The 16826-nt window shown below is 37.6% G+C and overlaps 1 protein-coding gene across 1 annotated transcript in view; it reads left to right on the top strand.

Annotated features, from left to right (window-relative positions):
• Window positions 1-16826, top strand: part of ABCB11 (ATP binding cassette subfamily B member 11) — a 991743-nt gene that overhangs the window by 799093 nt on the left and 175824 nt on the right. The window contains exon 19 of the mRNA XM_044075586.1: window positions 10534-10666. Within this exon, the coding sequence (XP_043931521.1) occupies window positions 10534-10666 (133 nt within the window). The remainder of the gene's footprint in view (window positions 1-10533; window positions 10667-16826) is intronic.

Below are 16826 nucleotides of genomic sequence, written 5' to 3' on the forward strand. Positions count from 1 at the left end.
CATAGCTACCCCCCCCCCGGTCTGCCTGAAATGCTCCCCCTCAAAATAGATGAAATTATTGTCAAGCACAATGGACATGCATTCGGAAATTAAGCATACTTCATCCCAACTAAAGTTGGTGTGTTTGGTGATGCTGTTACTAAAAGCTTCTAACCCTGCTAGTTTAGAGATGCATGAAAAAAGGTCAATAACATCTGTGGTGACAAACATAAATCCTTCCTTCCATGCATCGACGGGATAGGTGCTCAAAAAGTCCCATGAGTCTTTCACCAAATGAGGTATCATGTTATAAATATGTTTTAACCACGTATCAATTAATTTTCCTATAGGAAATGTTTTTGATTTGCTACCAGATACGATAGGTCAAAAAGGGAGGTCATGCCTATCTTTATGTACTTTGAGTATGCCCACTAATGTGGCTACTCTAGGATGTTTTACTTTCAAATAATTGTAGATTTCACTGGTAATATGACCATCAATGTGAAATTCTTCTATATATGAGTTTATTCTATGATAGGCAATATTAATCTCATTGATGGAAATAGGTTCATAATTACCTGAAAAATGGAGAATGTTGTACATTTTTTTAATATATTCTATACCGTCATATATAACTACCCCTCCCCCTTTATCCAGCTTCATCACCCTAATGTTTGTATCCATTTGTAATTCTTTTAATGTCTTCCCTTCTTCCTCTGTCAAATTACTTATGAATGTAGTTTTTTTAAACTTATTATACATCTGATATATCTCTCTTGTCACTATTTTACCATATGTATCTACTACAGGGTTGCTAGGGGGGATATAGGTACTATTTTTCTTTATTATTACATCAGTATTTCTATTGTTATTAGTATATATCCTTGGTTTATCTTTAAACAATATAGCTAAATTAATCTTTCTAACATATTTTTTAACCTCACATAAACAATCAACTAGGCCAAAATGTGGATTCGGTATGTATTTCATACCTTTAGCCAATAAATTGAAATGTGTATGATGTATTTGTACATTTGTAAATATCAAAATTGTTATATGTATGTATTTTATCCCTAACCACAAAAAGCTTTTTGTGCCAATTTTTGAAATAAAAATTGAATTCAATGTTATTAATGTGTTCTGATGAAGCCTACTATGCTGTGAGTGAAAGCGCTTAACCTTTTAGAGTGAATACTCATGTGGTTTTATTTGTTATGGTGGAATAAACATTTTATACGGAACTAGAGGTGGTTGTACACTTATTGATGATTCCAAGGCTGTTTTTTTCAATCTATTATATTATGTAATTCAGGCAAAGCTAAGAGAATTACCCAATTTTTTTCTATTGTTTTCTGTAGTTCTTTCATTCTTAAATTACATGTAGCAACGTATCTAATCTTATTATTTTCTAAAACTCTTTCTACTGTCTGTTTTCCTTGGCTAAAAATTGGACTTGCATCCTCACTTCTGGCTATTTTTACCCTTTGTTTTGTTACAAATAAATTTAGAATTTTGGAGATATACATATCGTGTTTTGCTGCCTACCAGTGAGTTTGTATCACGTTTATGTGGATTTATTTGGTCAGCCTTGAAGTGCTCCTGTACTTGCTACCTGCTTTATAGTCTCATCAGTATTCATCTTACTTACCCTATATATCTGGGCCTGTATTACTCCTCTAAAGATGTGGGGGGGTGCATACTTTGCCGGTGCAGGTATCTATTAGCCTGTACTTCTTTCTTATGCATACTAGTGTGGATGATATTTTCCTTCCTTTTCAATAGCACATCTAAAAATACTATACTGTCAGTAGAACAATTCATTATAAAAACAAGGAATTTTATAGTATTATTTAGATAGGCCACGTATTCTAACAATTCATCCATGTTTCCATTCCATATAAAAAAATTCATCTACAAATCTTGATTGAAATTCAGTCTTCTTATTTAAAACATTTGCATCAATACAAATATACCTTTTCTCCCACTGATGAAGCACAAGGTTAGCATAGGTATTGGCCACGGGAGTACCTATGGCCACACCTGTTTTCTGAAAAAACAATTCCTCATCAAAATAAAAAACATTTTTTGTCAACACTATCTGTAGCATTGAACACATTTTTCCACATCTACTGCCATCATATCTGTCTCTGCAGTTAAAAATTCACATATGACTGAAATGCCATACTCATTCGGTATGACGGTAAACAATGAAGTTATGTATAATGTTACAAACATATAGTGCAAATCTTTCACTTCTCTGTTATCATGCCATGCTTTTAATTTTAACAAAAAGTCAGTAGTATCCTTAATTACTCCAGGACTTAATTGTAAAAACTGTGAGAGACTCTTTTGCAAATATACTGACAAAGGTACCATGATCCAGCCCCTGCCTGAGACTATAGGTCTCAACGGAGGCTTCTCAGTAGATTTATGCACCTTTGGTATCCCATAAATTTGGGGTATATGTGGACATGGTACAAATAAAAGATTAAACAGTTCTAAATCAATCTCACCACTAAATTGCATGTCATAAATTATCATATTTATATCGAACATTATTTTCCTAACATCATCAGGCATCACTTTTTTAAAAGTATTTACATCATTCAAAAAAGCATACATTGAATCCACATATTCTTCCCGTTTAATTAGAACCACCGCTCCCCCATATCAGCCTGCTTTATAATTATATACTCATTCCTTTCAAGTTCCTTCATAGCCTCATATTCATCATAGCAGCTTCAAATTAAGGTTTCTAGCAAAGATTTTTAAGACAGTCAGTGCACTAACTAAGTCGTCGCTAGTGCTAGGTATAAACTTAAGCCCCTTTTTCAATAATGAAATATAGGGTTCAGTTAGTACAAAGTCTGTCAAGTTTAGAAGACCTTCATGTATTTTTGCTGTCATCAGGCTGGTTTCTTTACCTGCCGAACTGGACTGTCTCCCTTCTGCTTCTGTCCATTTTGGGATTGTTTCTGCAACATGCAACCTTTCATCAAGCCTTTATCCAAAATGTTAACCTTTTCAGGCAAGTTCAAATGGAATCGCATTTGAGATCTAGATTGAACTAAACATAAAGTACTTTGTTCATTTATGGATTTATTGCTCAATGATGAAGCACTTATGCATTCCGCGGTCTCTATAACCGCCATCTGGTTTGAACGTACTTGCGTAGAGGCAGTAGAAGTGGAATTTGCCTCTTCATCAACTGACAAATGAACCAATTGAGTTGCTACCTTCTGGCTTGTAGGCGTGGCTACGCTTCCTTCCTGGAAGCTGTCAAGCCGGTCTAGCCGGCCTTTCTGTTCTAAAATAACTTTATTTTGCCTTTCTTTTCTCGGCCATGAAAAGATATGGCCTTGTTTAAAGTCATTTATATCATGAAAAGTTTATGTTTCTTCCCAGCCTCCAGGCGACCATCAAGCATTTTCAGCCTATCTAACATTTTCTGGTATGTCTCTGCCATATTCGAAAAACTAGGTAATTGCACCAACTCATCTTCAAGCTGCATTATTTCATTTTTTAGAGTATTTTCAATATCCATAAAATAGTCATTCATTAAAATCATATAATCAAAACTAAGTTTAAGATTAAGTTGTTGCCAATGTTTTAGTAATTCAGGATAAACATTGGTATAAGAAGGCATTTTAAGGACACAAAGTCCTCGAGGTACTACCCCCAGCTCTAAGTAGGCTGAAAAGCTAAGCCTTTGCCATTGAAAGCATTTATATGTAGCTGTCTTCTTTTCCAGAAGTTGCAGCTGTTTTTCAAAGTTCATATCGATTTTAGGTTTCTCATTAGTTATTTGCATATTTGATGAAGTAAGATGTAACAGAGGACTCACCTCCATTACTAATAAGCTTCTAATGGAGTTTGATAATTTAATCCTGTTCTCCATTTAAATGGCTGTGTATGCTCTCCAAATCCACTGACATCAATGCAGCAGCCAAAATTATTGAACTTACTACACGCTGATACAAGATAAAGTGAAGAAAAGCAATTTTCTGATGTAAAACAGATCACTGTCATAAAAAACAAGTAGCTTTTATTACAACAAGCAGAGCTTTTGGTCAAACAACCTTCATCAATGCTAAACATCATACTACATTTACTCAGTCATTTAAAAGCAGCAAAGCAGATACAATGTGACCACAGCCATCCAATCACAAAGTACCCTTAATTAAGTACTTATAAACACATAAATCATATAAATACACTACAAAATCTTATAAAATATTATAAATTATGTTAATTTTGTTGTTTATACCTGGTACACTATCTGCACAGAGCTTAAGTATCCACTCATATTACTTTATTTTATATACATTCTCTATTACTCTAAAGGTTAAGGTGTGGTCTATTCCTTTATCTAAAATGTGCTTACACAACGCATTCTTATCATTTTTCCTTCTAATGTCAGATTTGTGTTCTATTATGCGGTCTTTTAGCCTCCTTGTCGTTTTCCCTACATAAAATGATCTGCACTTTTTACAGGTGGCCAAATAGACCACATTAACACTATTGCAAGTTGCTACACAGGAAAAATTAAACTTCCGACCAGAAGTGGGCTGTATAAATTCTTCACTATTCAGTTTTTCTATATATACACAACAGCTACATGCCATACAGATATAAGTGCCATATTTCTGCCCTATTTTATTTTTAACTAAACTTTTAAAATCCTTATAGTAGAGTTTTCTCTTCAAACGTTTTAGATTATTATATGAAAAAAATGGTTTAGAATCTATTATATTATGTAATTCAGGCAAAGCTAAGAAAATTACCCAATGTTTTTCTATTATTTTCTGTAGTTCTTTTGTTCTTAAATTATATGTAGTAACGTGTCTAATGTTATTATTTTCTAAAACTCTTTCTACTGTCGATTTTCCTTGGCTAAAAATTGGACTTGCATCCTCACTTCTGGCTATCTTTACCCTTTCAACCACTTCCATGACATCTTCATAATTATACCCACTACTGACAAACTCTTCTATCATGTTATTCAACTGATGTTCAAACATAGTCTCATTGGTATTCATCTTACTTACTCTGTATATCTGGGACTTTATTACTCCTCTAAAGACGTGGGGGGTGCATACTTTGCCGGTGCAGGTATCTATTAGCCTGTACTTCTTTCTTATGCATACTAGTGTGGATGATATTTTCCTTCCTATTCAATAACACATCTAAAAATACTATACTGTCAATAGAACAATTCATTTTAAAAACAAGGAATGTTATAGTATTATTTAGATAGGTCACGTATTCTAACAATTCATCCATGTTTCCATTCCATATTAAAAAAAAAATCATCTACAAATCTTGAGTAAAATCCAATCTTCTTATTTAAAACATTTGCATCAATACTCATATACTTTTTCTCCCACTGACAAAGCACAAGGTTAGCATAGGTATTGGCCACGGGAGTACCCATGGCCACACCTGTTTGCTGCAAAACAATTCCTCATCAAAATAAAAAACATTTTCTGTCAACAATATCTGTAGCATTGAACAAATTTTTTCCACATCTCTTGCCATCATATCTGTTTCTGCAGTTAAAAATTCACGTATGGCTGAAATGCCATAGTAATTCGGTATGATGGTAAACAATGAAGTTATGTCTAATGTTACAAATATATAGTGCAAATCTTTCACTTCTCTATTATCATATCATGCTTTCAATTTTAATAAAAAGTCAGTAGTATCCTTAATTACTCCAGGACATAATTGTAAAAACTGTGAGAGATTCTTTTGCAAATATACTGACAAAGGTTCCATGATCCAGCCTCCACCTGAGACTATAAGCCTCATCGGAGGCTTATCAGTAGATTTATGCACCTTTGGTATTCCATAAATTCGGGGTATACGTGGACGTGGCACAGATAAAAAATTAAACAGTTCTAAATCAATCTCACCACTTAATTGCATGTCATAAATTATCATATTTATATCGAAAATTATTTTCCTAACATCATTAGGCATCACTTTTTTAAAAGTATTTACATCATTCAAAAAAGCATACATTTAATCCACATATTCTTCCCGTTTCATTAGAACCACTGCTCCCCTCTTATCAGCCGGCTTTATAATTATATTCTCATTCCTTTCAAGTTCCTTATTTAAAAACGAAAGAACTACAGAAAATAATAGAAAAAAATTGGGTAATTCTCTTAGCGCTGCCTGAATTACATAATATAATAGATTCTAAACCATTTTTTTCATATAAGAATCTAAAAAGTTTGAAGAGAAAACTCTGTTATAAGGATTTTAAAAGTTTAGCTAAAAATAAAATAAGGCAGAAATATGGGACTAATACCTGTATGGCATGTAGCTGTAGTGTAGATATAGAAAAACTGAATAGTGAAGAATTTATACATCCCACATCTGGTCGGAAGTTTAATTTTTCCTGTGTAGCAACTTGCAATAGTGTTAATGTAGTCTATTTGGCCACCTGTAAAAAGTGCAGATCATTTTATGTAGGAAAAATGACAAGGAGGCTGAAAGACTGCATAATAGAACACAAATTCGACATTAGAAGGAAAAATGATAAGAATGCGTTTTGTAAGCACATTTTAGATAAAGGAATAGACCACACCTTTACCTTTAGAGTAATAGAAAATGTATATAAAGACGTGAGAGGTGGGGACTTAAACAATTGTTTGGAAAATAAAGAATATGAGTGGATACTTAAGCTCTGTGCAGATAGTGAACCAGATATAAACAACAAAATTAATATTAAGCCTGTCCTTGTTAGGATGCAACAGTATAATTTATAATATTTTATAAGATTTTGAAGTGTATTTATGTAATTTATGTGTTTATAAGTACTTAATTATGGATACTTTGTGATTGGATGGTCACATTGTATCTGCTTTGCTCCTTTTAAATGAATGAGAAAATGTAGTATTGTGTTTAGCATTGAAGAAGGTTGTTTGACCGAAAGCTCTGCTTGTTGTAATAAAAGCTACTTGTTTTTTCTGATGGTGATTTGTTTTACATCAGAAAATAGTTCTAATGACACAGACTTGGGTTAACATGGTTTCACTGCTGGCAGACCCACCTTTACTAACAGATTTTTTGATCAAGTCAGCCTTGCTTTGGATATAAGTCTCACCACTGGTGTAATTTTTCTGGAGCTTGCCAAGATATTTGATATCTTGCTTCACATTTCAGTGCATAAATAAACATTTAATCCATACCTAATTAACTAGATCACAAAATGTCTCACAGGATGGTACAAGCCTTTGAAGGTGGTAAGTGACAGGAGATTCTTAGTGATGGCGGTTAAGCTTAAAATAATGTGAAAATGGTTATTGAAGTGGTGCACTAACATATATTTGTAGAGTAAAGAAAGTGGTAAGATTTGAGGTAGATATAAAGTTCCTTAACTTGTTCACTGAATGAGAAGAAGGACATCAAAGGGAGATATTAGAGGTGAGTGGAAATATTTTTAGCATGTGCAATAGTTTTGTATGGTCATATGAACAAGCATACAAGTCAGTATTTTAGGCAAGTATCAGCCAACCTTGATGCATAAGATGAATAGAGCTACCCTGAGGTCAGGCAAGATCAGAGCCAGCAGTCAGAAACATAGCTCTCAACCTTCCAGCTCCAAAATGAGGAACACTAGCCCACATAATGTGGAGCAAATGGACAAAATGTGGAACACATTCTAATGGCTTATGATCAACTTCAACAAGGAAGGCCATAGGGTGGTTAAAATATGCTGGTTTTAGTTATAAAGAAGATCTTTTAATGAATTAATACAACTCATTTCTATATACCATAGATTTCACTTCACAAATTCCTAACACTGAATGTGTGACAGACCCTTTCAATGTGGAACTTCGAGGAAAATGAACTTTTTAAGTCCCCAAATGACGTACGTTCCTCATAATGAGGTATACTTGAGAGGTGTGGTCAGAAAGGTAGAATGAGTGAAATTACAAGCATATAACTGAAAGACCTTAGTGTGGAAACTGGTCAGTATAAAAATAAAACTGTGACTGAAAATAAAATAACAATGAAGCACTGAAGAAAATGTATGTTTACAATAGAAAAGTTGACATAGAGAACCTCTATGACACTAAACACTGTTTAAATAATTAAAAAAGTACTTCAAAAGCTTTTCTTCTTACTCACCAAATTAAAAATAAAACTCTAGAATTTCAAAACCTTATAAAATGTCAGTGTCATCCACATAGTGTATTCCCATAAAGGCATTACAGTGGTAGCATAACTTGTTACCAGAACCACCTCATGGCCACTCCTGTGACCTGTTTGTATAAGTTACCATCGAATACAAAAAAATATTTTCCAAACTAAACTCAATAAAACTAAAATAGTTCTGACACTGTCTTACTCAAAATGTTCTTGATCTACTAACCACTTTTCTATAAACAGCAAACCAGTATCACTAGCTGTTCCCCCTGAACTGTTTGCTAATGTATTCCATCTCCAGTACTAGCAGTACTGAACTCAAAGATTAACTCTGACTCATATCAAATGTATTGTAGCTGAAGTAATAAACAATGTTTTATGAGACTTTTTATACCTGGATACACAACAATCTGGCTTTGTAAAATGCATATCATTCATAGGGACTTTCATCTAGAGTTACATCTTATATTTTAGATAAAAATGAAAGGAATAGTTTATATAGGTATCTAGTCATTGTACCACTGGATTTAATTCCTTTTCATGAAACATGGGAACCGTCTCAGTCTTGTAGTCATCAGTACTCATTGTAGGCCTGAGGAGAGTTCTTAAAGTTCATATAAATCTTTGCTATCCAAAAAAATAAAGCTGTTCTGCGATCCTGTAATCCCTTCACTGGCACAAAACCTATGAGAGCAATGTCAATAACTCTAAATTCCTTACACATCTCAAGTCATTTAGCTTTTTGTATGATGTTTTACCATTCAGTAATTGCTCATATATAGCTTTGTTATAGTTGTCATTTCACACAAAGACTAACGTGTCGCTGCTTTCATATAGCTAAACTTGTGCTTAGCTTGCAATTACTTTAAGTCTGTCCCTTCAGATTCAGACAAATTAGGAAAAACGTAGTGTAGTGTGCTAATTTGGAAATCAGTTCCCTTATGGATATGTAATGTAATATTCAAAATGCAATACAATTTATTATCTATTATCTTTGCTCATTCCAGAGGTAATAACATCCATCGTGAGTTTCTTTTCAATCTGGTTGCTACCATGTTTCCCTTTTTGTTCCTCAGAAATCGGAATTATAAAAGTTTGCATAGCCCTTGTGCACTCCATTGTCTCCCATACATTTCCTTTATTTTAATTTGATTGTTTCAGGGTGGCCACGGTGGTGCAGCGGTTAGCGTGGCTGCCTCACAGCAAAAGGTTCTCTGGTTTGATCCTCAGCTGGGGTGCCTTCTGTGCGGAGTCTGCATGTCCTCCCTGTGGTCGTGTGGGTTTCCTCCAGGTGCTCTGGTTTCCTCCCACATCCCAAAGACATGCTGTAGGTGGATTGCTAACTCTAAATTGGCCCCAGGAGTGAGTGCATGTGTATGTGCCTTCTGTGGAAGGTTGGGCACCGGGCTGGCAACTCAACACCATAAAACTCCACTGCCAATCATGAGCGGACAGGTGATCCACTGTGGCGACCCTTAACTGGGAAAAGATGAAAGAAGAAGAAGATCAGCATGTCTGGACAAGATTGAAATACTGCAGACTTCTTCTCTAACAGTCTTTGTGGACATCTCAGGCATTGACCCTGTTCTCTATTTCTTCTGCTCTTTCCCAAAAAATTGTCAATCTCTTTACTGCATGAGCATGCCTGCTCGAGCACACGTGTGTGTGTGTGTGTGTGTGTGTGTGTGTGTGTGTGTGTGTGTGTGTGTGTGTGTGTGTGTGTGTGTGCATGTCTGTAAAACACTTTTATTTCCAAAGCTCTTATCCTGTCCTACTGAAAAAATTGCTTGCTGTTTGCAACTTTTTGGATTTTTCATATTTTACTACAACTTTACTAAAATAAATATGATTATTTAAGGTTTTGAAAAGGAATATGAAAATGTGGAAATGAAGTAGAGTAATCAAAGGCAGGTGAGCTTTCCGTAGTTTGAAATATGTGACATTTATGATACAAAGCATAATAGAGCATTCACTAACAATGTTATTTTAGACTAGTTTTAATATTTGTGCACTATGAGAGATAGCTTTGCACCAAGAATGGCTATTAAATTACTGTAGTGCTGAGCTTAAAAACAACTAACCTGTAATATGAATAGAAGGTTGAATGGCTGAGTGATGAAACAGGCAAGCAATAAACACATTACAGAGATTACACAGATTTTTTGTAAAGGATCCCAAATGATGTTCCACACTCTACCTTATATATCCTAGAGTATGTGTTCTTTTACCTCTGATACAGTTTAAAACTGCCCAATGGTATGTTTGTGTGTGTTTGTGTATGTGTGTGTATCTGTGTGTGCACACACATGATTGCATATATATGTGAGAGTATGCATGTTGAAAATGATCAACAGTAACATTTCAGTGGTATTCTAACTTTATTTTACATTCTAGAGCTTCTGTCCGGCAACGTTCAAAGTCTCAGATCTCTAACTTGTTACCAGACACCACACTATCAATTGCTGGAGATTTTTCATCTGGTGTTCGCCGCCCATCAGAAATTTCTGCCAAGAGTGTTAAAAACAAGGTTTGTTGAACAAAAATGCATTTTTTTACATGTTCTTTCTTTACTTCATGTTTATTCGTATAGTTATTATTATTATTTCCAGGGACAGTCATCACATTACAATAAATTTCTTAATTACCAAAACAAAGATGAAGGAATCTGTTATCATTTATCAAAATACACCAGTACATTTAAACATTGTTATTCAAGAAATGCATAACATACATCAGTTAAATAACATGAGGTGGCACAGTGTAGATAACAGAAAACATAACTGCTGCTAAAAATATAGTAAACGGACAAAGTAAACTACCGATATATAAAATAAAACAAAATGCAGGAATTGCTTCAATTCATTTTCCTTCTGTTTTAATCTGAGGAGAGTAACACCAGCAGATGACCATTCAAGGCTATCTAGAACCCCCTTTTCTAGCCATTTATTCCTAGTAATCATAGGAATCAACATGCACTCCCAGGCTGGCCAGGAGATATTGTCCCTCTAGCATGTCCTGGGCTTCTTACAAGATCTCCTCCTTCTGGCTATACCTACAACATCTCCATTGGAAGACACATGGAAAACACTCCTGTAAGATACTTAAGTCACCTCATTTAGCTCTTCTCCGTCCAAGAGTGTTGCAGTTCTGCTTAAAGAACTCGATCAAATCACAACATTCTTCACTGACTTACACAGAATATGCTTGATGGCTCTGTTGAAAATTCCATTTTTGGCAGTTGTACCCAAACTATCATTCTTTTGGTTTCATCACACAGCTTATGACTATAGGTAAGCATAAAGCAAGAGCTTTTCCAATGATCCATCCTGTAATTCATGTCCATAGAAAAGTACAGCACTTGCAAGGCTGTGAACACAGACATATTCTGGTTATCACTGGTATGCTCCTCCCATTCTGTCTCTGCTAAACACAACTGCAAAGTGCTTAAATGCCTCCACAAGGGCAGATGTGACTGTCAAGAAGTCTATCATGTTTCTTTGAAAGAAGATTTGTCTGGTGGAAATGAAAGGAGGTGCATTGTGGTATGTGTTCATTACAGAAATTAATAACTGTCGCTGGTCTGAAAAATCTGGAAATGCAATAAGACTGGATCTAGTTATAGAGAAAGGGAGTATTTGTGGATTAGTATCTTAGGCTAATATTCTATTTGATGAGGCTGGGTTATATGTAATGAGGAATGAGTTCTCTTACCTTGGTATAACTATATTGGAGGTGCTAATGGTAGTACGGTTGTGAGAAAGAGACAGAAACTTTCTGGGTGAAAATTCGTAGACAGGCAACACTGATGGAAATGCATGGCAGCTGAGAGGAATGCTGAGATGCTACAAAAATTAAAATATTTTTACAACAGTGAGAAAGCCAAGACTGTTTTGGGTATCGGAGTGCTACTGTTTTATGTGTAGACTGTGTGAAGGAGGAAAGCATGGATAAAATATTATGTATCTGATGAAATACTGGTGGCTAATAGTAAGTTGCTCCCTTTCCATTTCCACTGATCTTCCTGTCATGCTGGTGACACTGGTAACCTCATGCACTCATTTCCTACTCTGTGACATTCCTGATTGTGGTTGTTCCTTGTGTCCACCATCACTGAGTACTATGGGTTTCTGGCTACCGTTTGTTTGTATATAATACTTTTCTTCACAGTAGCAGTCTGCATGCTTGTCCTCATCTTCCCCAGTTCCATATTTCATTACAGCTGGTGATGCATCCTTATGTGACAAGCAGAAAAAACTCTCATCTTTTGCATCATTCTCTTTTGCAGGGAGACTGTTCTTAGGTTCATAGGTTCATAGGTAGGTACTAGGTTATCTGCCCGAAGGCATTTATAAGCCTAGCCAGAATGTGTTGGCTTTCGCCGCCCCCTTAGATTAGTTCCCTGTGCCTCTGTCCAGCAGAGCCACTGAAGTGATACCCGTTAGCGAGGAGCTCTGCCTAATGTAGATTGGAATCTTGTTCCAAAGCATGGGAATTCTCTGGGACAGGAATCTATCCCTCCAGCACATCCTATTTATTGTTGTGGTGAGGTTTAGATCCCTAGAGCATGTGGCTCGAGGAGATATGGTTTTCATAGGTGGAGCATGTCCATCAATTCTGGGTTGGACATGACCATGTATGTCAGGCAGAGATCACCTCTGAGTAGGTGGTAAGCAACCGAGTACACTTGGAGTTTCTTCAGTCGAGCTGCATAGGGCATCTGTTTGAGGCCAGTGATCCTCTTGGTGAGGTACTTCTGTGGTCTTTCCAGCTGTTGCAGGTGTCTTGTAAGGTACATCCCAAATGGGGCACTGTACTCTATGATGGGTCTGATAAGTGATGTGTAGAGGGGCACAATAACCTCTTTTGATCTGAATGCAAACCCTTTTGTGATTAGGTGGGCCATGTAGAAGGATTTTCTAACCACTTTGTTAATATGATTATCAAAGGAGAAATTACTATCTACTTGGTTCCCCAGATCCCTTATTATGTCTTCCGTATTTAGGGGACTACCACCTATGTGGTAGTTTGTGGGTACTTTGTTTTTTCCAAAGGAGATGACTATGCACTTTTTGGCATTTAGCTTGAGGCCATGATTTTGACACCAGGTATCCGTCTCAGTGAGACCCTTTTGGATGATGTCTGTGTCAGCCGGAGAGACAATTATAGCCCCTAGTTTGCAGTCGTCTGTGAACTTGGTCAGCCATAGTCCTCCGGTGCTTGCCTGTACCTCTGAGAAGTATATGCCAAACAGGAGAACCCCTAAGACTGAGCCCTGGGAAATGCCACTTGTAACCAGTTTAGAGTCGGAAATAGCTCCCGCAACTCTCACCATGTGGGTTCTGTCCATGAGCCAGCTGGCAACCCATCTTGTGATGTAGGGGGTTATGTTCAGACTGGTGAGCTTGTCTATAATACCAGAATGGGGAATGGTGTTGAAGGCCTTTGTGAGGTCTAGGTAGGCTGTGTGGACCACCTTTCTCTCATCTATAGCCTTGGTAACTGTCTCAAAGAAGTCCACCAGGTTCAGAAGGCATGATCTGCCCTTAACAAAGCCGATCTGGGTAGGGTCCAGTGTTTGGAGGTTCCCAATGTTTCTGTTAACGAGTTCCATGATGATGTGCTCCATAGTCATGCAGACCAAGCTAGTCAGGCTTATAGGGTGATAGTTCCCAGGGTCTGTTGTGGCTCCACCTTTGTGGAGCAGAATAACTGTTGCTGTGCACCACTCTATGGGTATGTAGCCTGTGTTGAGGCTGGGTTTGAACAGCATGTTTAGGTGAGGGGTTAGTTCATCTTTGAACTCGTGTAGGATGCAGCCTGGGACACCATCCAGTCCCATTGATGCTGTATTTGGCTTTGGAGAGGGCAGCTTTAACCTGAGTGTCTGTGATTTCAGGGGCTCTACATTCTTCTGGTATGGTTATGGGCCCTTTTGGGGGTGAAAGGGGGGTGACATTTGCACTGAACCTGTCTTCCAGGATGTTGGCGATATCGGTCGTTTCAGTGCATTTTGTGCCATTCTGCACTAACTCCGAGCAGATCTGAGCATTGCCACTTAGATTCTTGACATAGCTAAAGAATGCCTTGTGGTTATCTTTGGAGTCCTTGGCAATTTTTCTTTCAAAGCTTGCCTTGGATGATTTTATGAGAGATCGCTATTTCTTACTGATAATTATCAGGGATGTCTTCCCTTCTTGGTTTTTACTCTTTTCTGTACTAGTTTTCTCCTTCTATTGTATATCTTGTTTATGGCAGGGGTCCACCAGACGGCTTTCCTTTTCTTGGAGGAGTGAGTCTTGGTTTTGCTTGGCATAGCATGATCCATGCATTCTTGTAGGGGCCCGTAGAATGCATTAGTAAAGGATTTTGCAGCTTGGACAGTGTTATCCTTTAGCATGGGGGCTTTGAAACTTTCCATGTCAGTCTTAAGTAACATGAAGTTTGCTTTTGAAAAGTTTTTCACTGTGGTTTCCTTGTCTGGGGGGGGGGGGGATGTGGATATCCAAAGTGATTTGTTTATGGTCAGATCTAACCAGCGAGGGGTTGACCTCCGGTGTGGAACACCGGTTGCCCATGTTGGTGATGACCAGGCCCAATATGTTGTCACCTCTGGTGGGAGTGTTGATCAGTTGAACCAGGACGTTTGAGTTTATAAATTCTAGGAAATGTTGGGCAAGGGAGTTAGTACTTGAGTAGTTCTCCCAGTTAATGTTTGGGCAATTGAAATCACCCCATATTAGGGTGTTTGGTAGGACCTTTATGTTTCCCAGTGTTTCCAGAAATGCAGAATGGGGGTCCTGGGACATGGTGGGTGATCTGTAGCAAGCTACAATTTGACTTGCAGTTTTGCTCATTGTTAGTTGCACTTGGATGATCTCTGAAGCATCGTGCTGTGCCACTAACCTGGAGGTGTGGGTATACTTGATGAATATGGATAAGTCTCCACCTTTTGTATTTCGGTCCGGGTTCTATGGCTGAAATGTATGGTATGAGTTGTAACCTGGTAGTGCTGGGGTGCTCTGTGAAGCCTTAAACCAGGTTTCTGTACTGCACATATATTGATTTTCTCCATACTGAGGAGTACCTCAAGTGCATGCATTTTGAGGTTTAGTCTTCTGGTATTGAGTAGTATTACCCTCTGTTTCTTTTACTTGTGCTATTTACTGCAGTGGGGTTGTCTTTTGAGCATTGCCTAAAAAAGGCACTATGGGGGTGGCAAGAACCTTGGTCAGTATTTGAAAGCCTAAGGGTGACAGGTGCAAGCCGTCTCTAGCGAAGCAGCATGCCTTGTCGAGCATATCATCCCAGGTGGGCAGACACTGGATTCCCTTTGAATGACACCAGAAACTTAGCCAATTGTTGAAATTGATCGTTTTTTCTTTATACCTCTGTATCATTCTTGGTGAGGGCAGGATGCTACTCAGGGTTATGGTCATACCGGCCTGGGCTACGTGATCAGAGAGCTCTTCCATGTCACTTTTCATGTAGTCCAGGGAGGTACGGCTCAGGTCATTCACACCAACATGGACAATGACAGAGTCGTAGTTGTACTTGTTCTGAAGTGACCTGAGTGCTTGTGTTATGTGGTGGATCCTGGCAGCTGACAGGTAGCTAACAGTAACCTTCTCCTTATTCAGCCTAGTCAGTGGGACGTCAGTGTGCCTGACTATAGAGTCACCTATTACTAGCATGTTGGGTATGTTATTTTGCCTTAAGGACTGTGGTTGTGTGGCACACTGGTTTTGTGAAGTATGTGTTTCATGGTTTGTGTTGAGGAGTGGAGACTGATTGGATGTCTGCTTTGGAGGTCTCTGATGCTTTTGCAGATTTTTATTTAGAGCCTCCAAGTATGTTTTTGTGTATTTATATGGTGTTTTTGCCGGTGCTGGTTTAATGGGTCTATGTGAGACTGGTGGTGTGATGCAAGTATTTCCCTTCTCTTCTTGACTGTCTGATCCAGTCTTGGGTTGAGAGTGCTTAGCCATCAGTTTGGCTGTATAATTGCATCTCTCACATGTATTAGTGTTTGGTGGTAGGAGGAGAGGGTTGTCTGTGTACATGAGACAGTTGTAACATTGTCTCAAAATGCCCAGATTCCCCAGTTGGACTGGAAAGTGCACCTGAAATTGCCCTTTGGACATGCCTGGATAGGTATGGTGAACTGTTTTACTGAATGGCTGGTAAGGTCAAATAGAGAACCTTGTCCTTCTGTACAGTATAGTGGGGGGGTCTAGTGCTATGGTTTATAAGTGCTTGCTATGAGTTTTGAGCAAGGGCCGGGCTGAGAAATGAATGGCTTGAGTGCTTAAGTTGAAAGTTTGTCTAGTTCCAAGGGAAAAATTGAAGAGGAGACTTTGTGGATTTGGGAATAGTTATACCCTAGCTAACCAGCACAATACTGGGCAAATGTGGTTTTTATAGCAGGGAAATGAAAGAGATAGAAATTAGCCCAAAATGGCCAATAAACTACTATTTTCTGGGCTGAAACCACTCCTCCAGGGACAGATAGGCTGCTCAAAGCTCCCCTCTCTCACAAGTGAACAGAGAAACTTCCTTCTATCCAAGTAAGGTATGGGCAAACACAGAGATTTGTAATAGCCCTGAATTCAGCACTAACCTGAAAACTGGACTATACTAGCTTAGAAAAGTAGGAAACAAGTTTTTTTTTTCAGAAAATAAAACAGATA

The sequence above is a fragment of the Protopterus annectens genome, chromosome 6.part1 (genome assembly GCF_019279795.1).
Source record: "Protopterus annectens isolate FY-2018-M chromosome 6.part1, PAN1.0, whole genome shotgun sequence".
NCBI classification, from domain to species: domain Eukaryota; kingdom Metazoa; phylum Chordata; order Ceratodontiformes; family Protopteridae; genus Protopterus; species Protopterus annectens.